At 37.9% G+C, this 26,113-nt stretch overlaps 1 protein-coding gene across 13 annotated transcripts in view; it reads left to right on the top strand.

The window, feature by feature from the left end:
• Positions 1-26,113, top strand: part of CARMIL1 (capping protein regulator and myosin 1 linker 1) — a 348,526-nt gene that overhangs the window by 183,660 nt on the left and 138,753 nt on the right. For all 13 annotated transcript variants that reach the window (XM_017878500.1, XM_017878499.1, XM_017878501.1 and 10 more), the window contains 5 exons: positions 3,384-3,459; positions 9,004-9,092; positions 10,267-10,361; positions 19,749-19,835; positions 25,930-26,033. In XM_017878500.1, coding sequence (XP_017733989.1) covers positions 3,384-3,459; positions 9,004-9,092; positions 10,267-10,361; positions 19,749-19,835; positions 25,930-26,033 — 451 coding nt within the window. The remainder of the gene's footprint in view (positions 1-3,383; positions 3,460-9,003; positions 9,093-10,266; positions 10,362-19,748; positions 19,836-25,929; positions 26,034-26,113) is intronic.

Below are 26,113 nucleotides of genomic sequence, written 5' to 3'. Positions count from 1 at the left end.
AAGTTTTTAATTTTGAATAAAGTCCAGTTTATCAATTTTTTTATTCTCATATTGTGCTTTTCGGAGCTCTAAAAACTCTTAGACTAAGCTGTACCTGACTTTGTTGCCCATTTCTTCTGCTAGAATATGTGTCTCATCCCACTCTGAGGGCTTAGTAACATCCTCTTTCTCAACTTGGTTGTCTTGATTAACACCCTTTTTATTTGCACACATAGTATTTTGTATTCCCCCTACCTCACTAGGGCTTGTTTCACTGTATTATAGCTGCTTTTTCCTGCCTGAGTCTCCTGCTAGGCTGTGCCAGGCCATCAGTCTTACAGGGCAGGGACCATTTTCTATGTTCATTTCTGCATCAGGCCCAGTGATTCATGCACGATGGCTGGCATTTGTTGAACATAAGAATGGATAGAATTGCTGGATATGCTCAGGCTCCCATGCCATTGTATACGCTATTCCTAATTTCTTAAAATACTCTGTCTCCCTGGCTGGTTGGTTTCCTTCTGATCTTTGAAGCTGGTGAACCATTCCCCATTTACTTCAGGCTGAATTACTTGCTGTCCTACTGTGCTCTTAGGGCTTTTTGTTTGTTTGTTTTTTAACATTTTCCCTATTCAGCACATCTCCTATTGTATTACAGATGGTTGAGGAGGAGTTTTTCTTTACCACTGGAGTGTGATAGAGGAATAAGAGCTACGCTTCTTTTTCATCTCTTAGCTCTCAGAGCATAATAACTGCTAATAATCCTGCCTAGTACTAAGGACTAAATAAATATCTACTGAATATAATATGTGATTGTCTCCTTCTAGTTGTTTTTTAACATAAAAAGCCTAGGCATTAACACAATTTAGAGAAACATGGTAGGCAAACCATGCCAGTATACTTAGTCTCCATCCTCCTCATGAATAATTTTTTCTAGAGCAAAATTTTGCTTATATCATCCATAGACAATTTAATTTTGCAAAATAGATTATGAATATGCATCATAGAACAATTTTAAAACATAATAATTTTGTTAGAAGAAATTAATATCACCTTTAATGCTAACACAGTATCCTTATGACATTTGGTTGTATTTCTTTCTTTTCTTAAGAAAAGTCTATATTTGTTAACATTTATATCTTTTTTATATGTAGATTTTATTAATCCCAATTATTGATTATATCACACAAATGTACACTTTAGAATGCTGTATACCTTAAAAATTTAATATTGAACAATAAGCATTTTTAGTGTTAAGTATTGTCGTATGTAGAGATGATGCTGTTTTACCCACTGCCTTCATGATTCTGTGAAATGATGTGCCCTTCAATTCCTGAAAATGACTTCATCTATGACAAAAGCCAGTTATACTTCAAATCAGATCATGTGACAGAACAGACTACACAAAAAAGTGGTTCCCAAGTGTGGTCCCTCCTGGACATTAAATCCACAAAAAAGATGCGATGAGACTGCTTTGCCATAGTTCTGAACGTTGAAATATACATGAGAACTCTCAGCGTGGGCTTTGGGGACTCTGTAATAAGGTGGAATCACCGTTAGAGAAGCTACAACCTATAATTAGGCAACAGGGAGAGATACAGGGACTCGTTCTGAGCCCTGAGAGCATGTCAGTGGAGGGGGACGAGGCGAGTGAAGACCATAAATTAACTATTGAAAGCGTTGTTCTCCTTTTTAATCTAAAACTAAAAAAAAAAAAATTTAAACTTAGGCAAAGTTAGTAAAGAGGCTTGTCAGTAGAAAACCTGGCATGTGGAAACACATGACTCAGCCTGCCTATTTCTTTGGATTTTTTTTTCCCTACTACCTGTGGCACTCATTTAGTCTTTTTAAAGCATGTCTATTGAAACTGCAGACATGTGGTGCTTCAGAGCCGGGGTTCTGACTGCAGTTCTGTCCCTTTGGCCTAGTTTCACTTTATTTTCTGAGCATCTGTTCCTTCATCTGTAAGATGTAAACAACAGTAACTCTCGGGTTGTTTTGAGATTTAAACGAACTGGTCTATGTAGAGTGCCAAGCACAGGGCCGGCACCCAGAGCTATGAGATAATATTGATTCTCAGACCTCTTTCCACCTTCTGCCTTTCTTTTCTATTTCAGTAAAAATTTGAGTATCTGCTACTTGTCCTGCACTGAGTATAAAACTGCTATTACCTCACTAAAGCTAAAAAACTGAGGTAGACAAAGTCTTGGTTTTCAAAGAACTTAATAATTGGGGGTGGTAAGGATGCTTAAAGCAACAAACTATAATATAAGATAGAATAAATGCTAAAAAGGGAGGTGGGGTTTGACCAGGGGAGGACTTAAGGAGGTGAGGATGTGTGATAATAGTGGCATTTAAGGACACACCAATTTTCGTAACAGAGCAGTAAAAGATTATTCTGAACGTGAAATTGCACATCATATTAGATGAGTAAGGAGTTGTCAGCTTTTTGTCTTGAGCATGGGATGAGTTGTGGGAGCTTAGGCTGCAAAATTGGAATGGAGGCAGAACTGTCATGCAAATAGCTTCACTCTGTGGTCGAAGAGCTGATATGAAGCCTAAGACAAAAATGCATCTGGGTTATCTTATGGATGTAATCATTACTAGGAACTAAAAAAAAAAAAAGACCAAATGGTTGCAAAATGCTTGCTAAGCATTGGGCATCCATCCAGTGCCACTTACTGTTCGAGTAGGCAGTATCTTGCTTGCAATATGAACTCCTCTGACTAGAGAATACTGTATGAGATAATTGATGGTTAAAGAATTTATGAAGGAGGCCAGGCACTGTGGCTTACACCTGTAATCCCAGCACTTTGGGTGAGGGCCAAGGTGGGTGGATTGCTTTGAGCCCAAGAGTTTGAGACTAGCCTGAGGAACATGGGAAAACGCCATCTATACAAAAATTAGCCAGGAGTGGGGGCGCGTGCCTGTAGTCCCAGCTACTTGAGAGGCTGAGGTGGGAGAATCACCTGAGTTTGGGAAGTAAGGCTGCAATGAGCCATGATCCATGTCATTGCACTCCATCTTGGGTGACAAAGTGAGACCCTGTCTAAAAAAAAAAAAAAAGATTTTATGAAGGAGAGGTCTAAAGAAGTAAGACTTGTTATTGGTATGGACTTAGAGGTATGATTTCTCTCAGAGCAAGGAGGTTCTTCCAGCAAATTCTGATACCAGCCTCTTTTCCTTTGGAAGTAGGAAACAGAGTCCGTAGAGACAATTTACTTTAACTTTTGGGAACTTTGAAGATCAGTCTTTGAGAACTTAGTTGTTGTCTCGTGGCCTACTAGATGTTGTGTTTGTGAATAATAGAAATTAACAGGTGAACTTGGATGTCATGGATTAAAAATTAAGTGTCAGTGTAGCTACTGTAGGAGCACTTTCATGTACTTTGTTTCTGCTTCCAGGGACTTAATACCTATCATAGCTGCTCTGGAATATAATCAGTGGTTCACAAAGCTGTCCTCTAAGGATCTAAAACTGGTAAGTAATCAAACATGCAGCAAATTTTGCTTGACTTTGCTGAATTTCAAAAACCCAATAATTATAAAAAAAAAATTGTTTTTTTTTTTTTACTGTACTGGTAAACTGTATGCATTTTATTTCTTGAGGAGATATTTTCCTTTAAATGATTTGCGTAACATTTAGTAAAAGTTGTGATGTGAGATGCTTCCAAGTATTTCCTCATGTATTCAGCTGTTTCAGGCAATTTAAGAGGATGAACAAAAAGATGCATTTAGTGTAGCCTTTAGTACAAACCATTCAGTTGGCAAAAACTGTTAAAGTTACGTTTGCACAGCTGCAAATAGCAGATTTTATATTCCTGTCTTACACTCTGTGTCTACAAAGTTTCCTTTCCTAAGAATTTAGGAAAACTTTGGCAGGTAGCGTTCCCCTGGTCGAGTAATGATAGTTAATGTTGATTTTCTAGATGGGTTTTCGGGTAGATTTATATGAAAGCAAAATTAAATTAAAGTGAAATCTGTTTTCATAAGGTATGAAGGAGAAAAATATTTGGTGTATTTTATTAGTGGAAATAAGATGCTGTGTTGGGGTTGTTGACAGTTCATATCAGTCATATGGACAGATGCTTATCCATAAATTAACTCTCTGGTGTTTGTTATGGGATAAGAAAGAATTTGTATGTTTTCCTGGAGACTCTCATGTTTAAGTCTCTAACTTTCAGAGGTCATAGGATCTGGGGGTTTAAGATTTTCTTTTTTTCTTTTTTTCTTTTTTTGAGATGGAGTCTCGCTCTGTCGCCCAGGCTGGAGTGCAGTGGCCGGATCTCAGCTCACTGCAAGCTCCGCCTCCTGGGTTTACGCCATTCTCCTGCCTCAGCCTCCCGAGTAGCTGGGACTACAGGCGCCCGCCACCACGCCTGGCTAGTTTTCTTTTTTTGTATTTTTTAGTAGAGACGGGGTTTCACCGTGTTAGCCAGGATGGTCTCGATCTCCTGACCTCGTGATCCGCCCGTCTCGGCCTCCCAAAGTGCTGGGATTACAGGCTTGAGCCACCGCGCCCGGCTGGGGTTTAAGATTTTCATAGTGAATACATCAGACTTGTAGTAAGACGTGGATCTGTAGAACATGGAGGGTTGAGACTGGCTAGTGGGCAGGCGACTTGGTTCTCTGAATTTGCTTGGGGTAGGGGTGGCCTAAAACATTGTATGTTTGAAAATGGACTAAACTCATTTGGGGTCCCTTAAAAGCCACTATGGTAGAGGAAAATGCATAGACTTGGAATGAGAAACCTGGATTTCAGATTCTGATTTTTATTATAAGGCTGTGTTACCTTAGATAACTTACCTGACCTTCCAGGGCCTCAGCTTCCTGCATACCTATTATTGTGAGCTAGCTGGAACCATTTCTTACTCATCTCTATCCAGTGCTTATGAGAGTGTGTGGCTCATAGTAACTATTTAATAAAAATTGGTTTAATAAGTATATGTCTAATAAGTTATCAAAGAGATTGAGAAATGAACATATATGAGAGTATGAATTATGTGAACTATATAACTCAAACAAGAGTTGTGTCTGAGCAGTGATGTTGGAGTGAGGGTTGGCATGAGTTGGAGCCAGGTGAGCCCTCAGGGAGCAGACAGGTAGCCATGATGGGAAACCTAAGATGCCCCTTATTTGCTGCTTGCTGAGATGGGACCATTTCCAGGACTGAGCCAGCAAAGAGTACAGGTGGGAAAGGGGAGCCATTAGAGGAATGAGAAGGAGATTAGTCCAGAGGTTGTAGGATCAGGGAGAACAATGGTTTGCTACCATGTCAGTTTTTCTGGCTCATTCAAACATTTACATAAGCTTGTGAATTTCAAAATCGGGCCTCAAGAGGGTTTCAAGAAGGTTGTGGATATCTCACTTTTGGAGATTGTCCCAACCTGCAATTACAGGAAGGTGTCCAGGCAAGTGCCGCTGCCATTCTGTCCTTATTCCTCCCAGGTATCGTCTCCTTTCAGCTGCCTTAGATGTTTAGGACATAAAATATGCACCTAATCATTTCAGTCCTGGCAAAACAAAGCATGTACATGCTATTATGCTTTCTTGGGTGTCCTGGGATGGAAGGAAGTGGAGTGACAGGATGTGAGGACTGCTCATGCTGCTTTTCTATTAACTGAGATTTAAACACAAAAATACAGTTTGCATATATTTTTAATATTTGATATTTTAAAATGAAGTGATCTTTGTGGATATTACTCTACAGGTCTTCAAAAAGAATACTAAATTCTTGATGTTTTTTACCCAAAGTTAAAAAGAAATGATACTTTCCCTTTTGATGGGTACTGAAGTGGGCAGTTAACATTGGGTTTATTCAAAGAAAAGGACAATATGAAGAGGCACGTCTTTGGATTTTTGTAAACATGAAGTGCAAGGGCAAAAATAAGTGGCTGCTTCTCAAGTTATATAAGCTCTCTGGGTTAAGATTGTTACTAGTCCAATAAAAGCCTCCTGTGCTAAGGTGCCACAAGAAAAATATGACTTTATGTTGATCTTATGAAGCAAATTAGCAATCAGTATTTCTAATTTGAGTCAAGGATTTTTTAAAAAAATGGTACTGAATATGCAATTAGGACCATGTTTTTGGCCAACATTCTTGACTCATTAAAAAAGCAGTAGAATTGGGGTCTTGCTCAGCTTCTTCTGTTTTGCAGCTCAGGCAAATTGGTGAGCATCATCGCATCTTTTTTTAGTCTTTAGGGAATGACATGGTGGGACGAGATAATGTATACGGTTTCTTTCAGTTCTAAAGTTCTAGTTTTAAAAAATTTATTTTGCAATAGTTCATTTATTACTCTATAGTGATTCTAGTTTTTGTTGTTTACATTCATTTTTTAACTGAATGCAAGCTCCTGGAGAGCCACTGTATCCAGTTTTTAAAAAATTTCCTAAATTGATGCACGGAGTGCTGCACATGCTGTAGACATTTGAAAAATACTACTGAAATTATCACATTATACTTAGTAGCTAGGTTTGAGTGTGTCTCCCTTTAAAAGTTTCATTTCCTTATATTCATCCCTGTAGAAAATGATGCTTTTAATGTACTTGGCACTCAATAAAAATTAGTAGAATTAATTTAGTCATGAATGATTTGTTATACATCTCCCCTACTGGCATTTTAAAGAAAAGTTGGAGACACTTTCATACATTTTCCTTAATAAATTTGTATTACAGTATTTATACCCCAATGGGCTGTAAATCTTCAAAGCATTATGGTAAATTACTTTTCTGGGTGCACTGCAAGGTAGCCCAGAAATGGTAATGATCCCAAGAATTATTTCTGGTAATTAGGATAATATCCGCAAAAAAAGTAGTCACTTTTTATCATGACAGCACAGAATAAGACCATTTATTTCCCTTGTATGTACATTATGAGATAAAGAATTGCACTGATAAGGGGGTCACCATTTTGAATATCATCACTGTCAGCATAATGTAAATTGCAGGCATCAGGTCAATTGGAATTAATTTTTCTCTTTCCTCCTTAATCAGTGGGACACATTGGAAACCCAGGAATATTGTGAAGGTGGCATTATTGGCAGAATGGAATCAAACAGCAAATAAGAATTATGAGAGCCTGACATGCTGTGGACTTGGGGTGTTTCTAAGTTAGGTTTTCTTAAAAATACTTGGCTAGAGAACTTGTGCCACATTCAGACTGTGTTCCAATTATGATTAATCCAGTTGGGTATTTGTTATATGATAAGTCAAAGTACTGTAATATTTTTATGTGATATTTTAAGAAAAGAAAGTGCTTTGATATTGTATACTGTGGCACACAGAACATGCCTTCTTTCTCTCACTCTTTCTTTTTTAATATCATGAAGTATTTAGTACGCGCTAGGTTGCAAGGAGAATTTTAAAATCACTTTGTGTGTGTGTGTGTGTATGTGTGTGTGTGTGTGCATGTGTGAAACAGGGTCTCACTCTGTGGCCCAGGCTGGGATGCAGTGGTGCAATGACGGCTCACTGCAGCCTTGACATCCTGGGCTCAAGCGATCCTCCCACCTTAGCCTCCTGAGTAGCTGGGACTGCAGGCGCGTGCAGTCTGGGACCCCACCCCACTACTTTTTGTATATTTTGTAGACATGAAATTTCACCATGTTCCCAAGGCTGGTCTTGAACTCTTGAGCTCAAGTAATCTGCCTTCTTCAGTTTCCCAAAGTTCTGAGATTACAGACATGGGCCAAAATGACTTTTTAATGTATAAGTAATATTAAGGTGAAGAACCACTTTAAATTAGTTTTGGAATGAGGCAGGTTATAAATATAAAAACATTAATAAATATTTTTTTAAAATATGCACAATTCTACCACCAGGACACAACTCTTCATTTTTCATAGTCCCCTCAAAATGTTGTTATATATTACTCATTTTAATTGTTGTAATCTTGTTTAACATATAGGCATATGTCTATATGCCTAACATATAGGCGTAATAGTTATATAACTACATAATGGTTGTTTTGAAAACATGTTTATTAACATGAGACTATTATTTATTAAAGTTTTTCCTATTATTATGTTGTTTCCCATTTTATCCTATTTATATTCCAGTAGGAACATCCTGATACCAGCTAGCGTTCATCAAGTACTTATTTAGCCTTCCTATTTAAGTTTATGACATCTTTAAACCTTAATTTTCTTATCTATGAAAATGGAATAATAATCTTTAATGGTTTTATAATGAAATACACATAGAGGACTTAACTCAGTGCCTGACACATGGTGAGAACTCAGCAAAGATATTTTCAACATCATTATCATCATCACTAACACTTAGTCTTCAGTTCTCCATTTTGAACGTCACCTTCTTTGGGAAGTCCTCTTAGTTTTGTGAACCTGGATTAGGTGCACTTACATGTATGCATAGCACTACCAAAATGGTCTTTTTATTATTTTATCATAATCGTATATTTTTATCTTATTTCATTCAGGTTGCTATAACAAAATATCATACATTAGGTAGCTTATAAACAACAGGTTTATTTCCCAGTTCTGGAGGCAGAGAAGTCCAAGATCAAGGCTCCAGTAGACTTGGTGTCTGGTGAGAGTGCCCTTTCTTGTTCAGAGGTGGTGCCTTTTAGCTGTGTCTTTACTAGGTGGAAAGGGGCAAGATAGCTCTCTGGGGCCTCTTCTACAAAAGCACTAATTCCTTCATGAAGGTCCCACCACCATGACCTAGTCAGTTCCCAAAGGCACCTAATTGCTAACGCTATCACAGTGGGGATTAGGTTTTTAACTATGAATTTTGGGAGGGGGAACACAAACTCTGACCATAGTATTCTTCTTGTCTGTTTCCCCTGCTGGGTGGCGCGCTCTTGAAGGCAGGGACTTTCTCCTTTATAACATTGTGTTTCCAGGATCTTCATGACGATGGTGCATAGTAGTAGATGCTCATTCAAGGTTTGTTGAATGAGTGACGTTTTACTTAATTAAAACTTTGCATTGCGTAGATTTATAACAATAAAGTTTTTCTTCTTTAGAGTTATGGAGTAGTCAAAGAATGTTTTCTGTTACAGTCCACTGATGTCTGTGAACAGATCTTGAGGGTGGTGAGTAGGTCCAATCGACTGGAAGAATTGGTGTTGGAAAATGCTGCACTTAGAACGTGAGTATTTTCCTGAATCTATAAATATGTTGTTTTAAAACTCTGTGCCATTTGTTCTTCTAATCAATTCATAGTTTTTTTTTTTTTTAATTGGGCTTATCACATATACAGCAATGTTTTTCCTTCTGGGGAAAAAAAATCCCTATAATTCCCATCATCATGAAGCCTAAGCATTTGGTAACATCTCTTGATATTGTGTCACTTGATATTTTTGAGAGTACATAGTATCGTTTTTAAGAGCATGGATCCTTGAGCCAGATTTCTCATGGCCTTGCAGAAGTTGCTTAAGCTTTCTGTGCCTCATTCTCTTCACTCTTACAATGGGGATGATAATAATGCCTATTTTATACAATTAAAATTGCAAGGATAAATGAATTAATATATTTAAAGTACTTGGCAAAGTGCCTTTTACTCTGTAGATGGTATATGTAGGTTTTATTATCATTACTGGTGGTCATAGTGATAACGTATTTCATATGACTTTACTGCTTTGCTTTGATCAGTTTTAGTCATTTTTTTCTTTTTCAGGTTAATGCTTGTATAGTCTTTATCTAGTGGTTTAGTAGTCACTGCCTCAGCCTACTGTTAAGAGCATAAGAGTTAGAATCTAGTAGAATAAAGATTTCACTGCTGCTAAATGAGGACGGTTGACAGTTGCATAATCATAGCACTTAGTGCGTTATTTCAAGTTAGACATAACTAAAACAGTAGTTTTAATTTTTGCCAAAATGTAGCGCTAGCAATTGTAACCTTTAAACTTAATAATTAGTGTAATCAGTTTTGCATTCACAATTGCATGAAATGAGAAATAAGATATGGTAAATACTATAATTTTCATGAAAAGCAGGTTCGATCCAGGATTTTTTTTTTCTTTTTTTAATTATGGAGGGGCCAGAGAATACTATTAATAGCATACAACAGAGTGCCTTTAAAGGGGCAATTATATATTTTCTTTTCGCTTTTGGCCACAAAATGAACCATTTTCTGGCTGTGGCTTTACAAATTATCTAATGAGGTATTAATGGGTATTAAGAAATATATGCTATATAGACTAATATTGTAAGGGAGATTTCTCTATTTAGATTTCACTCTGTTCTAAGCTTTAAATGTTCTGTTCGAATGGTTTTACATTTTACATTTTGCTACTTAATCTTATTGTTTTGTTTACACGCAGAGATTTTGCACAAAAACTGGCCAGTGCTTTAGCACATAATCCCAGCTCAGGACTCCATACAATTAACCTTGCTGGCAACCCACTGGAGGATAGAGGTACTGCGGGGTTCTCATTATCATTGATGCCAGAATTGTAAGAGGATTAGAGAATTTTAATTTAGCCATGCCTGAAGAGCTGTATCAAGCTAAGTTGTAATTATAAGTGCTGTTGATTGTCCTGTTGGCTTCCGGTTCTTTCCACCCTTTCATATAAATACTTATGTTAAAATTGTATGATCTGTTTAGCTTTTTTTGAAGTGAAACAAAAGGAAAGGAAGATTTTTTTTAATGTATTTTATTAGTTATATAGTCCTGCATAACAAATTACCACATGCTTGGTAGCTTAAAATGATACCAATTTATTATCTCATAGTGTCTTGGCTCAGGAGTCTGGGTCCGGGTTAGCTGGGTTCTGTGCTCTGGGTCTCTCAAGACAAAGTAAGTTGTCAGCAGGGGTTGTGCTCTCATCTGTGACCTGGAGTCCTCCTTAAGTTCACTGGTTGTTGGTGGAATTAATTTCCTTGGAGCTATAGGCTCGAGGTCCCCAGTTTCTTGCTAGCTGCCAGTGGGTGCCACTCCCAGCTCCTAGAGGCTGTGCTCCTAGAAGGGTTCTTGTCATGTGACCCCCTTATCTCACAACATAGCAGTTTGCTTTGTGTGTGAGGCTAGCTGGAGCACATCTCTCTGATGCTTTAGTTTCTTTTAAACAGTTCACCTGACTGGATCAGACCCACCCATGACAGTTGCCCGTTTTTCATGAACTCAAAGTCAAGTGATTAGTAACCTAATCGTGGTAGGGATGTCTCATTACTGTTGACCCTTGAACAACTCAAGAGTGAGAGTCACTGACCATAAGCCATCAAAAATGCACATGTAATTTTTGACTCCCTCAAAACTTAACTGCTAATAGCACTGTTGACTGGAAGCCTTGCCGATAAAAAGTTGACTAACGTGTAATTTGTGTGTTATATGTATTATATAGTATTCTTTAAGCTGAATAAAATAAAATGTTATTAATAAAATCATAAGAAAGAGAAAACATATTTCCTATTCGTTAAGCAGAAGTAGATCATCATAAAGGTCTTTATCTTGGTTATCTTCACATTGACTAGGCTGAGGAGAAGGAGGAAGAAAAGGAGGCCTTTATCTTGCTGTGTCTGCAGTGGCAGAGGTGGAGAAAAATCCACACAGAAGTGGACCAGTGCAGTTCAAACCCATGTTGTTCAAGAGTCAGCAGTGTATTTACTGCTCCCCATCCCCATATTCAAGGAAATTGCACAGGGCGTATACACCAGGGGGTGAGAATCTTGGAGACTATCTTAGATTTCTCTTTACCACTATTATATTTTAATATTTATTAACAAGATTTGAGTGTGAGAATAGGGAAAGGATGAAGGACTAGAGTTCACGAAGAGTCAGAATGTTTTATTAAAAGTGGATATGTAGAGAGAGGAGTCAGTAGATTTAGAAAGGGAAACTCGAGAATTTGAATTCTTAGTGGAACACTAATGGACAAGGTTTAAGAAGGAATTGGTTTATCTCTAGTGGGACTATTTTGTTTTCATTTTCTGTTGCAGATGTTTTCCAGGTTTGTTGAATACGGCCTTTCACCTTTCAATGTTATATTTGAAGAGTATTAATTATTAAACTGAGCTGAAGATACTGATATAGATGTTCAGTTTTTCTTTTTGTCCTTAATATGGTCATTGTTTGGTGCTGACAAAGATACCTAGGTTATATTCAAGCAAAAATCTCCAGGGTAACTTGTCATCATCTAAAGTAGTGAATCTACAGGAAGGTTGAGACTGAATTAGAAAATTAGATCACGCCAAAAGTACCCTCATAGAATAAACCAAAGCTGAAATTAATGGTTGCGTAGTACTGGAATAGGAGTTTTTCTAGGGTATACTCAATTCTTAGGAAAAACAAATGTTTCTCTATTAGATACTACAGAGAGGTGAATGTGACAAAGTAGAAATCATGGTGATTACCGTTTTATAGACGGGAGGGCTATTTTTGGTTTTGTTTTTAAGATGGGAGGGACTCAGTCATATTTATCAACAGACAGGAAAAAATCTGTAGAGGGAGGTAGTTGTTTGAGGAAGGTTCTTAAGCAAATGAAATCCAGAGTTCAGATGGATCAGGATGGGGACACTTCTCAGTGTTTAGAGAAATGCAAATTAAAACCACAGTGAGGTACCATTTCAAAAGCAGTAGTGTGGCAATAACCAAAATAAGTCTTCGAAAGGATATGAAGAGATGGGAACTCCTGCGTTGCTGGTGGGAGTGTAAAATGGTGCAGCCACATGCAAAACACGCTAGACAGTTTCTTAAAAAGTTAAACTCAAACCTGCCATATAACCCAGCAATTCTACTCCTAGGTGTATCACCCAAGTGAAAGGAGACTTATGTCCACACAGAGACTTGTGATTGAATGTCTGTAGCAGTATTAGTTATAATAGCCAAAAAGTAGAAACATCCCAAATGTTCGTCACTGGAGAGTGGTTACATAAGATGTGGTGTATATAATATGTGCATTGGAATACTACTCAAAAGAGAATGAAATTCTGACACATGCCACATCATGGATGAACCTCAAAAACACTGTTAAGTGAAAGAAGCCAGACCTAAAATACCACACATTGTTTGGGGAGATGGAAGAGGAAGAATGAATTTGAGGCTCTTTGTTTTCTCTCCCGTTGTCCACTTCATGTTCTCTGAGGTGCAGCCACATTGGACAACTTATCACCGCAGGTGCAGTTTCCTTTGTCTTGCCCTCACTTTGGAGCTCCCATGTAAACTTCCATAATAGCACTTACTTCATTCTGCTCACATGAGAACTAGAGGTGGACATTTCTTCCCCCATGCTTCAGCACCTTGCTTCCTCTCATCCCCACTTTCTGGGTTTTCTCCCCTTCCTTGTTTCCTAAGATGCAAAGCATCTAGTGTAAGACTTGGTCCACAATCAACAGATATTTTCTTTAAATTGAATTTGATTTATTTGATTGTATTCAGTCTTAATTCTCTTGTATAGGTTTTTTTATTTGCACTGGAAAATTATGGTGAAGTTTGAGAGATTTCTTTTGTATAGAGTCAGACCATGTGTTCAAAGATGATGTTTGCCTCCTTTTTCCCTCTGCTTTCCTATTTCTGAGACCTGTGTCTTTTTGTCTAGCTGCAGCCCATTCACCAGTGCTGTCATCATGAATCATTCCAAGGATAGCCTTGAATATTCCTGCCAAGTCTGTAGTGTGGTTTCTGCTCACATACCCTCAAATTTTGACATCCTGAAAATACTTTCGCAGACCAAGACTTTTCTCATTTCTGCCCCTTCTAAATTCATTCATTGCTGTATTTGCCAGTGCTCACAGACAACTGCCAACATTCATATCTCCCACCTTTCTTTACTCTTCAGGATGAGCCTCCTGAACACAAATTATTTATTCTTTTCTTTTTTTTTTTTTTTTGAGACGGAGTCTTGCTCTGCCGCCCAGGCTGGAGTGCAGTGGCCGGCTCTCAGCTCACTGCAAGCTCTGCCTCCCGGGTTCACGCCATTCTCCTGCCTCAGCCTCCCGAGTAGCTGGGACTACAGGCGCCCGCCTCGTCGCCCGGCTAGTTTTTTGTATTTTTTAGTAGAGACGGGGTTTCACCGTATTAGCCAGGATGGTCTCGATCTCCTGACCTCATGATCCGCCCGTCTCGGCCTCCCAAAGTGCTGGGATTACAGGCTTGAGCCACCGCGCCCGGCCTATTTATTCTTTTCATTCAGGCTAACTACCTGAAGGATTGGTAACTTTTCTGCTCATGGATGGAAATTCCACAAGAAATCTAATTGAGTATAAAATGTTTATTGAAATTTCAATCTAGAGAAAACTTTTAGTAATTTTTGTTCCCAAGCTTTTCAGTGATGGTATTTTGTGTTTGAAAGTAATAAAAAGGGTGAAGGAGGAGTCTGTGATTAAGTTATACAGGATATAAAAAAGACTAAGCCAGGACTATTATTTGTAAGGAAGCTCAAAGACATACAAGGGGCTGGGTACAGTGGCTCATGCTTGTAATCCCAGCACTTTGGGAGGCTGAGGTGAAGGGATCATGAGGTCAGGATATCGAGACCATCCTGGTCAATGTGGTGAAACCCCATCTCTACTAAAAATACAAAAATTAGCTGGGTGTGGTGGTATGTGCCTGTAATCCCAGCTACCTGAGAGACTGAGGCAGGAGAATCGCTTGAACCAGGGAGTCGGAGGTTGCAGTGAGCTGAGATTGTGCCACTGCACTCCAGCCTGGTGACAGAGTGAGACTCTGTCTCAAAAAAAAAAAAAAAAAAAAAAGATAAGGTCTTAACAGTTAAGTGGCCAAGAATTCTGAGGAATTTATACAGCAAATGGAATGTGGTTTTGTACCTAAACCTTCCACTCAGGAACTTATTTGGAAACTCTCAAAGATTTGTATGATATGAATGTTGATGCAGCAAAACTGTTATTTTCACATCTATGTATAGAGGACCAGGCCTGCAGTCTTCTGATTGCTGAGGGGGTTGTGGTAAAGGAGGTTCGAGTATGACTTAGTAAGCAGAGGTATAATGTGTATGAGTAATCCTTCAAATGCTAGATGCCCTACTGCTCTCTTTCTGCAAGAACCACACAAGATGGTGAACAGACCACACACATACACAAGCTGTTCTTACCCTTGTTGCCAGGCCATGCCTGTTCACCAGCTTGCTCTTGGTCTTCATCTAACACTGTTTTTTCAGACTGTGGGTCAAGACCCATTAGCTGGCCATGAAATCAATTTAATAGTTCATGACAAGCATTTTTTTTTAAAAAAGCAGTGGAATAGAAGAGAAATGTCAGAGTGCATTGTTTAGGGGAAACTTTGGTTTTAGTTTTCTAATCCTAATATATGTACATTTATGCTTTACTTCTCTAAGCATTACAAATTCTGTGTTCTGTTTTTCCTAGTTATCTGTCCCAATTACCTTAGTTCTTATGATTTTAGCCTTTTCAAAAATGTCTGTCCTCTTCTCCTCACTTTTTTTTTTTTTTTTTTTTTTTTTTTTTTTTTGGTGAGACAAGGTCTCACTCTGTTGCCCAGACTGGAGTATGATGGTGCAATAATGGCTCACTGCAACCTCGATTTCCTGGGCTCAAGCCATCCTCCCCACTCAGCCTCCCAAGTAGCTGGGATTGCAAGTGTGCACTGCCACACCTGGATAATTTTTAAATGTTTTTTGTAGTGATGTCGTCTCACTATGTTGCCCAGGCTCCTCCACTCACTTTATTACAAATTCGATTATTTCATTTAGACACCATTTAGAATCCTAGCTCTAGTGTTTTTTGTTGACCTGAAGTATGCTCATATTTTTTCCCAGCTATTTGGTGGTGGCTCTGATTTGATCTTCTAAATAAGACAAGAGACTTACAGATTCTAGGATTGCTGCTTATTTTTCTTGGTGTTTTAGATCTTTCATGTCTCAGTGTATATCAGTGAGTCCCAGAGTCGAAACACATGGGTTTAATTCCGAGCTTCACAGCTTTCTAGCTAAGTGTTCTTGGACAAGTTACCTACCTTCTCTATACCTCAGCTTCCTTATATTAAAAATATAATAATAGTACCTACCAAATAAGAATGTTCTAAGGATTAAATGAGATAATTGATATTTTCATGGTTAAACAGGTAAAGCAATATTTTAAAAATGGCATAGATTGGCTGGGCACGGTGGCTCACGCCTGTAATCCTAGCACTTTGGGAGGCCGAGGTTGGCGGATCACGAGGTCAGGAGATCGAGACCATCCTGGCTAACATGGTGAAACCCCATCTCTACTAAATATACAAAAAATTAGCTGGGCGTGGTGGCACGCACCTGTAGTCTCAGCTACTCGGGAAGCTGAGGCAGGAGAATCCCTTGAACCCTGGAGGAGGAGGTTGCAGTGAGCCGAGATCACGCCTCTGCACTCCAGCCTGGGCGACAGAGGGAGCCTCCATCTTGGGGGAAAAAAAAAGAAAAAGGCATAGATTTAGATTTTAGGGCATTTAAAAGTTAGAAGTGTTGACTCATTTTTTTCCAGTATCCCTATATTCTTATATTCTTGGTTCCAAGTCTTTTCCTCTCAGCCTTATTTTTGAAATGGAAATACTTCATTGTATTTTGCTTTTTCACTTACTTTTCTTAGCGTTTCTGAACTCTCCAGGAAAGCTATAGGAATGGGTGGAACTGTAAAAATTTTTACTCACCTATGCTCTGACATCTACAATGTTCTAATCTGTATGCTTTCTAACAGAGAAGAGGCCTTTTGTTTCTCCCAGAAGCCACTACCAAGATCAAGAGACAGAATGTTCCCAGTGTTCTCCAGACTTACCTTGTGGTTTGCCCCAGTGATCACCAGCCCTGTCCTCTACCACTTGGAAAAGATAACTACTATTCTGACTTCTCTCATGATGGATGAGCTTTGCCTGTTCTTTGCCTATGTACTCCTTTGTGTTTGGCTTCTTTTGCTTCTCTTTATGGAGAGATTTTTTAATAATAGATTTGTTTCCTTGAATAGATAGCGAACTATTGAGATTATTTACTTCTTCTTACATTAGTTTTGGTCTATCATGTTTTTCATAAGGGATTTGTTCCTTTCTATTAAAATGATAGTTTTTTGACTTACAGATTTGTTTATACCCTTAAGTTATAATTCAATGCCTGTAAGATCTTTACATTCTTTTTTGATTTGATTTTGATAATTTGATCTCTCTTTCTCATTTATTTGTTTTACCAGTCTTGCTGGAGTTTATTAATTTTGTTAGTATTTTAAAGAACCAACTTTGTTAAATTTACTTATTTTTACGGCTGCTATCTATTTAATTGGATTCTTCCCTTTTTCTTATTTTTTTCCTTCCTTCTGTTTACAGAGGTGGGTGAGGATTAATTTGCTATTTTTTGAGATGGATAATTAGATAATTACTTTTCAGTTTTAATCTTTCTTAAAATATGTATTTAGGTCTATTGATTTATCTTTAGGCATGGCTCTAGTTAGATCCCCAAAATTTTAATACTATAGTTTTAGATTTAACTCAAAAGATCTTCAAAATTCCCATTGTGATTTTTGGCTCTTTTGTTATTTAGAAATATATTGCTTACATTATAATTATTTGGGGATTTTCTAATTATCTTATTGTTATAATTCGTATTTTAACTGCAGTAGTGGTAACAGAGAACATACAAATATTCTGTGTATGAATTCACAGTACTAAGGAACATTCTGTTGTTTGTTGAGACTTGCTAAATTTATGGCTCGGCATCTGATTCCTTTTGGAAAATATTCGGTGTGGACTTTGAAGACATGTATTCTGTAGTTACTGGGTAAAGCATTTTAAATATATCAATTATATCTTTCTTCATTATGCTCTTGATGTTCTCTATATCTTTACTGACTTTTTCTGTTCATTTATTAGCTACTAATAGAAGTGTGTTGGAAAACTTCTATTATTATATATGTGTGTGTTTATGTAATAATATATGTATTTTCCTTTTGTTACTGTCAGATTTACTTTATACATTTTCAGATGATGTTAATCAGAGCATAGATTTAGAGTAATTGTATCTTTTTAATTAATGAAATATTCCATTTATCTTTAGTAATGCTTCTTAAAATTTAAATTGTCTCATTGCAGCTTTCTTTTGGTTAGTGCTTGTAGCATATCTTTTTTCATGCTTTTACTTTCACTTCTGAATACATATATCTCTAGGTGTATCTCTTGAAAACATTTGATATTTTTATTCAAGTAAATCGTCTTAGATTTGTAATTTGAATCTTTATATTTACATAATTTTAAATAATACAAATGTAATTAAATATATGTAATAAATTTATGTTTAATGTAATCATTCAGATATTTGGGTGAAAAGTTGTATTTCTATTTGTTTCCTTTTCTTTTTTTTTTTTTTGAGACAGAGTCTTGCTCTGTCACCCAGGCTGGAGTGCAGTGGCACGATCTCGGCTCACTGCAAACCTCCACCTCCTGGGTTCACGCCATTCTCCTGCCTCAGCCTCCCGAGTAGCTGGGACTACCTGCGCCCACCACCACGCCTGGCTAATTTTTTGTATTTTTAGTAAAGACAGGGTTTCACCGTGTTAGCCAGGATGGTCTCGATCTTCTGACCTTGTGAACCGCATGCCTTGGCCTCCCAAAGTGCTGGTCCGTTTTTTTATTTGTCCCGTTTTCCTCGCTTTTTTGCCATTTAGATTAATCAAGTTTTAACAGTTATTCTGTCTTTCCCCTTTCCTCCATCAACTTGTTAGTCACTTATTATTTTTTTTTTTACAAGAGTGTATCAGCTAAATATCAAGGCTGCCCTCTTCTTGTAATTTACAAAATGTATTTGCATATTCAAGTCTCTAGAAATAATCAGATAAAAACCTGTTTAACGTGATTTAATCTAGTGATTTGCAAACTTCTTTGACTGTGGAAACACAGTGGGGAAATAGAGGCTCCCAGAACACCCACTATTCTAGGGGAAACGCCCATGTAGAGGCTTACTCTAGCTGCACGACCTCCATGTTGTTTCTTAGAAGCTGTGATAAGATTTATAGATAATTTGGGGTTATATAGTAGGACAGCAACCAGCACAGTAATTTCTTATTGCTGCCTGAAGCTTGAGAATTAGCCTAAGGGAGCAGGAATTAACATTGTTTTAGGAGCCTTCTGAAGAACATGCCCCTGGGGAAATGATGGCTCCTCTACAGCAGGAGATCAGTTGAAGGACCTGTATGAAGGGCATACATTTGTGTATTACTTATTTCCTCCCAGAAAACAGTCTATGCTCATTGCAGTCCTTGGATGGGTGAGCTGGTGTTCTCAATCTCCCACTCTGGTTATTAAATTTAGAAGATACCTGATTTTAAATACTATAAATTCCTGGTGAGTTATCCAAAGTTACAAAATCTACTTTTAAGAAGTTAAAACATGCTCCGAAGCTCTGTATGAGGTTGTTAGCTGTAAGCCTATTAAGTATAGGAATCCATCTGCCGTTATCAGAATAGTTAATGTTACTCCATTCTTCTTGACAATAATTAAGTAGCATACATCTGCTCATCTAGAAGAGTGATCAACTCGTTAAGACAGAGGTTAAAAAGAAAAGGGGTTAACATCCTTTCCAAGAGGATTTGCATTTTAAGTAGAACTGTGAGAAAAAGAGTGACACTTGGCCCCAAGAAAAGTATCTCCAATGGAAAAGTTTCAGATATTGTATGCCGAATAAGACATCTTCCCCTTCTCTTACCCTGTAGGTAGGACAGAAAGAAAACGAGGCTTGATGGTAAATGGTTAGAAAACAAAGTCTGATATTAGAAAGAAAAATATGATCACTTCATTCAGAATCAAAATTAATTTTCATTCATTGTAGAAAATGCAATTCCGAGAACTTGAAAATTCTAATCGCTTTTTTTCCTTTCTCAGGTGTGTCCTCTTTAAGTATTCAATTTGCCAAACTCCCAAAGGGATTAAAGCATTTAAATTTATCTAAAACCTCATTATCACCTAAAGGTACAGTATTTCTTATTTACCTAACAATGTCTCTGAAATATTTCTGCTGCACCTGCTGCCTTAGTTAGAATTATTTGTAAATGTACTTACATTTAAAAATATATCTATTATATTACTCTGGCAGTTTGAAGATAAAAGACATTATGTAATTCAATTTTTGATGCTCTGAAGTGAAATGCTGTCAGTGTAGAGAATAATTTTGATATGTACGTGCAGTCTTTAACTTTTAAAACTTTGAGTCAGGGAACACTCTCCTGTCTGCTTCTATCCTCCTGCCTCACATTCCTAGATGCACCTGGTTGTGTTTATCTTGGTTCAACAAGTTGGCCTTTCTAACTGTCAGATAGACTGTCTGCTTTACAGAAAACTGTTGGGCCTAACTGCTGGATCACCACTGTAGCTCCCCTCCTTGTAGTTCTGTCTTTAGAGATTTCCTTATCTTCTCTCCAGGTGAGTTCATAAGTTCACTCACCTTCATTTTTTCCATCAAATCCTGTCAATTCTGTTATTATTTTGCCACAGCAGCACCACAATAATAATATTAGAAATTATCCTGCATTCATTGTGCCTTTGTATATCTTCACATTTTGCCCTGGATGCCTGAAAAAAATTTTTTAAATCTCCAAATATTCTCAGAGAGGTTCAGTTTGTTTTATAAAACTGTTTATCTGTGATAAACTGCTGAGATGTGTTCCCTGTTCCCAAGGCAACACGGAATCAATGACTGTTCCCTTTGTATTCAAGATCACATATGTAACATTATTGTATAAATATTGTGTCTTTCCTGCTACACTGGGGCTCTCCTTGTGGCCTGTGCTTCTCTCATCTTTTTATCTGCAGCACCTGGCACTGTGCCTGGACTACTGTTTAACAAAAGTTTCCTGAACATCTTGCCATTTCTTAAGAAAGTCACTGTCTTTTGGAAACAGTATATATGGTGGTTGAAAGTGTCAGTTCTGTAGTCAGATTGCCCAAGGTTGAATTCTGACTTTTCTACTTATATGTCATGCATTTATATGTAATATCTTTGTTCCCAGGTGCCTCATTTGTAGGACAGAAATAACAGTATCTTATTTCTACACAGGTAGTTAGAGTTGAATGATTTAATATACATACAGTATGGTTTCTGTCACAAAGTGCTTAGTAAACTGCTACCGTCACCCCCACCAGTACCAGCACCAGCACCAGCACCACCACAATCATCATAATTATCATCATCCTGAGGTGTCTTATGTTTTTATATGCCTCAGTTTCTACCTGGAGCAACCTTAGTGTCCTTACCTGGAATGTCTCATGAATTACTGTGCATCCTATGCAGATTCAGCTTCTATCTCTGTCTCAAAAAAAAAAAAAAAAAAAAAAAAAATTGGAGGTGGATTTTTAATTTAATTTAATTTTTTTAGAAGACAGGTTCTTGCTCTGTCACCCAGGCTGGAGTGCAGTGGTGCGATCTTGGCTTATTGCAGCCTCCACTTCCTGCACTCAAGTGATCCTCCCACCTCAGCCCCCCAAGTAGCTGGGGCCACAAACACGCACTACCACACCCAGCTAATTTTTTTTTGTAGAGACAGGGTTTCCATGTTCCCAGGCTGGTCTCGAACTCCTGAGCTCAAGTGATCTGCCTGCCTTAGCCTCCTCCCAAAGTGCTGCGATTACATGCATGAGCTCCTGCGCCTGGCTGCTTCTATCTCACTTTCTCTTTGAAACGTTCTCAGACAGTCCCCTCTCACCACACCCTGTATGACTAGATGCCCCTTTCTCTGTGTTCCATAGCTCTTTGTAAATTCCTCTATCTTAGCATGTGTCCCTCGCATTTGATTGTGACTTAGCCTGTACATTTCTGAATAATAAGGGCTTTGCTTCATTCATTGCTGTGTCCTAGCACTTCTCAGTCTCTCACTGAATGTGCCTTGGATAAATGAGTAAAGCAAAGTCATCCCTTGATGATTTTATATCCATGCCATCATACATTATTCTGAACATGCAGTTAAATTAAGAATGGTTTGAAATTGAGATTAGTTCCATAAGTCCCATGATTTTATGTGCACACATTTATACACACATATTTAAGATTAAGGCTTAAAAATACATTACCAAAGGGATTTCCCCAGGAGTCAGTGTTTTCAGACCTAGTGCCTGAAGCCATCTACAGATCTTACAGCTAAGTTTAACTCCTTTACATTATCACTGTTCTACTTCAGCAAATCCATTTTATATAAACCTTTTTCTGATCATTATCAGTGTAGTACACATTTATGGTAAAGATTTAGAAGATACTAAAAAGTATAAATAAGAAGGCAGACCCCCTCTGAACTCCCTTGTTCCTTAGTCATTTGTATTTCTTTTAGGGAAATCACTAAGTTTATATCCTTTGTTAGTTTTCTGTTTATAGTGTTAATCTTTTTTTAAAAAGTTTATGTGACTTCTGTACATATTAAAAACATTCATTATTTATTGTGTGCTCCATAGGTCTAGTTTAAGTCTTTTATAAGATAGAGTGGTTTTAAAAAACCTGATTATATGAATTGCATCTGTGATTCTAGCCACCCAGGAGGCTGAGGTGGGAAGATGCTTGAGCCCAGGAGTTTTGGGTTGCAGTGAGCTATGACAGTGCCACTGCACTCCAGCTTGGGTGACAGAGTGAGAACCTGTCTCTTTAGAAAACAGAAACAAAAACAGAAAACTGATATATTAATAATCCTTGATTATATTTATTTTAATTCATTTGTTCATTATAACAAATAAAAGGATGTAGTGATCATTTATCCTTCCAAGGGCAAGTTTGGTTCTGAGGACCTTCAGTGCCACCTCTTCCTGATGTCCCTGTCCCTTTTAGAGTGGTAACAGTGGGTAGGTCCTATGGGCAGAGCTGGGCTTCTTCACCTCCTTATGATGAGGACAGCTCCACATTGCCTATACCCTTTACAAATAAGGGTCCTCCCATTTATCTCTTACCTGCAATAAAATATGTATATATTACAATATGTGTTTTAAGAATTAGCATTGTCTTATAACATGACTTGAAGAATTTTTATCTTATTTTATTTTAGTTTATTTAGACGGAGTCTCGCTCTGTCGCTCAGGCTGGAGTGCAGTTGCATGATCTTGGCTCACTGCAACCACCGCCTCCAGGGTTCAAGCCATTCTCTTGCCTGAGCCTCCCAAGTAGCTGGGATTACAGGCATGTGCCACCATGCCTAGCTAATTTTTGTATTTTTAGTAGAGACAAGTTTTCGCCGTGTTGGCTAGGCTGGTCTCAAATTCCTGACCTCGGGTGATCCATCTGCCTCAGCTTCCCAAAGTGCTGGGATTACAGGCATGAGCCACCATGCCCAGACTGAGTAATTTCAGATTGCCCTAGGACAAAACTATCTTGAAATGTTTGTTTACTTTTTTTAAAAAATTGACTTCTTGAAGTATTTTACATAGGATCTGAAAGATTCACAGATTTAAAATGACTAGAGTTACATTGCAGTGTTAAGCTTCTGGTGAATCAGACTAGCATTTATATTCATGGCTCGATAATACAAGACAGATTTTTAAAAAAATCAAAAAACTCCCCATGACATCGCCACTGCCTCCAAATACTGTTTCTTTATCTCAGATGTTAACTAACTGATAGTTTTCTGGATTTCTAGCAAATGTCCTGCTGGTTGCCAGATTATGTCAGGGCAGAGCCATCTGGTACCACCTTTTTCCAGCTGTAAACACTACAATAATAAATAACAGGGAATGGTCAAAATTGCTAGACAGCCAGAATCGAGAAAGTCATGTAAATGTGTTTAGTTAGGGCTGTAAGAGCCTTGATTTTTTTTTCAGTTCTATACTTTTATAATTCTCCACTCTTCGTGGGCTTATTAACACAGGCCTCATGTGAAGATGGGCTCAGGGGGCAGGAGAGGAAATCCTTCGTGCTGTTTCAGTAGCATGAAGCTGAGCTGATAACATGATGCTCTCTCGAGTCTATTCAGATGTTGGACAACTGCCAAGTGCCCGCACTTGTCAAGGAGCATTTTGCTGTCAGGACTAATTTAGCCTTCTATTTTTGGAATTTATTTATTGAGTTTTGTTATATACCTCAGTAAGGAAATGATTTCACAAATGATTTTCTTGATGAGAATCTGGTATTGGCCCTATGTTTTGGAGTCAATTATTCTATTAAAAAATACATTAATACTAATATCAGGACAAACTAAAGGAAGTTGGTCATTTAAACAGTTATAGAAGATAACCTCCAGAAAATAACCTTTTGTTATAAGCCACCGTACGTTCCTCTTATCTAACACAATTAATCAAATTTCCTGCTTCTCTACTGCCAAGCTCTTGTTCTTGCCCCATTGATAGTTATTGCCTCTCTGGATAGTGATTATTCAGCTGTCTGTGTCTCCCGCTCCACTGGCCTTCAGCGAGTAAGATGGTATCTCAGAAGACCCTGCCTGGTACACAGGAGGATTTCAGTAAAGGTTTATTGAAATGAATTTTCCTTGTGTAGCACTGACTTTTCATTGCAGAGTCTAATTAAGTTTTCCCTAATGGTCTTTGCAATTTTGAGGGTAAAAAAAAAAAGATCTTATTTATATTTATCTCCTAATTCCCAGCATTTTATTAGCATTTAGTAAATGAGTGAGTTGACAGCCAAGAAGTTCTTTGCACTTAAATATTTTTTATTTGAAGTCTCGGTCTCCTGTATACCCACCCAAATGTGTGCCCACTTTGAGAAATGGCTCAGTAGCCTTTATCAGACACACATTAGAATCAGTTTATTATAACTCTCTGAAGCTGGGGAAGACAATGTCTTCTTTATCAGCCCCACACTGAACGTTCTAAGCTCACATCAGGGAGGTGCTCCAGTGGGAGGCTTCACCTGCAACCCATAGCTCTTGTAGTACCCTCATCAGATCCTGTTGCTATGACCAAAACTGTCTCTTACTGGCAGACCTGACCTTGGCCCCTCTTCTCCATGAAGGATCTGCCCAAATGTGGAGGGCAAAGAAAACCTTTTCCTGGTTCTCTTTACAGTAGTTGACTTGAGTCTCAGTTTGATAGGTTGAGATTTTCAAAAAATTTTGCTGAAAACTAAGAAAAACAAAATAATTTATAAAAGTATACCCAATTAAGAAATAGCCATATTTCTAAAGTATATAATTTGGAACCATGGACTTTTGGGTAGAAACACGAAGAGCTTTACTATCTTTTACATTCCCATTATGCTAAGTAAAATCATCAGTGCTGTGGTGGTGAGTGATTGAGTCTCAGTGAGTGATTAGACCCTTCTGGGCTCCCATTTGATAATGACACCTCAAAGAGCTCCTATTCCCTTCTTAAAAGAAGTGGCCCACTAGACAACCATGACTAGCGGGCCTGACAATAATTGTTACCCACCTGTAAGAGAACTTAGTTCTATCCATACAGAATAAGCAGCCTCCTCACATACTCATTATTTGTTTTCTGAGGTGGATTTGTCAGTTTAGTTCAGTTTATGTTAACTTGAGCCATTTATGTTTGTGTGTAAAGAGTGTATAGAATGTTAATTATACATTTTTCCTTATGATTGCATCTTACATGGTATACAGATCATCTCCTGATTCTTTGTGAAATCTATTTTAATCCAAATGTTTCCTTGAATGTAATACATTTAAGAAGAGCTGTATACTTCTCTTTTTAACTTCCCAATACTTTAAATAGCCTAAATTATCTGAATTTGGACAGGCATCATTTAAATACCAGGCACTAACTCAAGAATCACCTGGCAGGATTGAGAGAAGGATAAACATTGTCAACTATATTGCTTTCATCATTCTAAGGCTTCAGATTAAAATCCTTTCTGTCCTTGGACACAGCAGAAGACATGGAGCAAAGGGAAGCCAATTCATTACTCCTTCCGATTCAGTGAGGGGGTTGTGTCTTTGACCAACCTGTTCTTCCTGAGGGTGTGTCAAAAGGAGACACAATCATAGCGCCACCTTTCGGGGACAGTGTTCATGGTTAACCTCAGTCCTGCAATTTGATGGAACTGTTGGGCCATTTATAGAAACCCAAACCTCATTTTGTTTCCTGGAGTGCAAACTGAGCCTGGATTTTCTTAATGTTGCAGGGGTGAACAGCCTTTCTCAGTCACTCAGTGCCAATCCATTGACCGCCTCTACCCTTGTCCACCTCGACCTCTCAGGGAATGTCCTTCGTGGAGATGACCTCTCAGTAAGTTTTCCTTTCTTTTTTTTTTTTTAAATTTAAATTTTATTTATTTTTTTTTTTTTTTTTTTTTTTTAATAAATTAT

The sequence above is a fragment of the Rhinopithecus bieti genome, unplaced genomic scaffold (genome assembly GCF_001698545.2).
Source record: "Rhinopithecus bieti isolate Rb0 unplaced genomic scaffold, ASM169854v2 scaffold_11110, whole genome shotgun sequence".
In the NCBI taxonomy this organism is placed as follows: domain Eukaryota; kingdom Metazoa; phylum Chordata; class Mammalia; order Primates; family Cercopithecidae; genus Rhinopithecus; species Rhinopithecus bieti.
The sequence above is the reverse complement of the archived record's forward strand: the minus strand, read 5'-3'. Positions and strand labels throughout refer to the sequence as shown.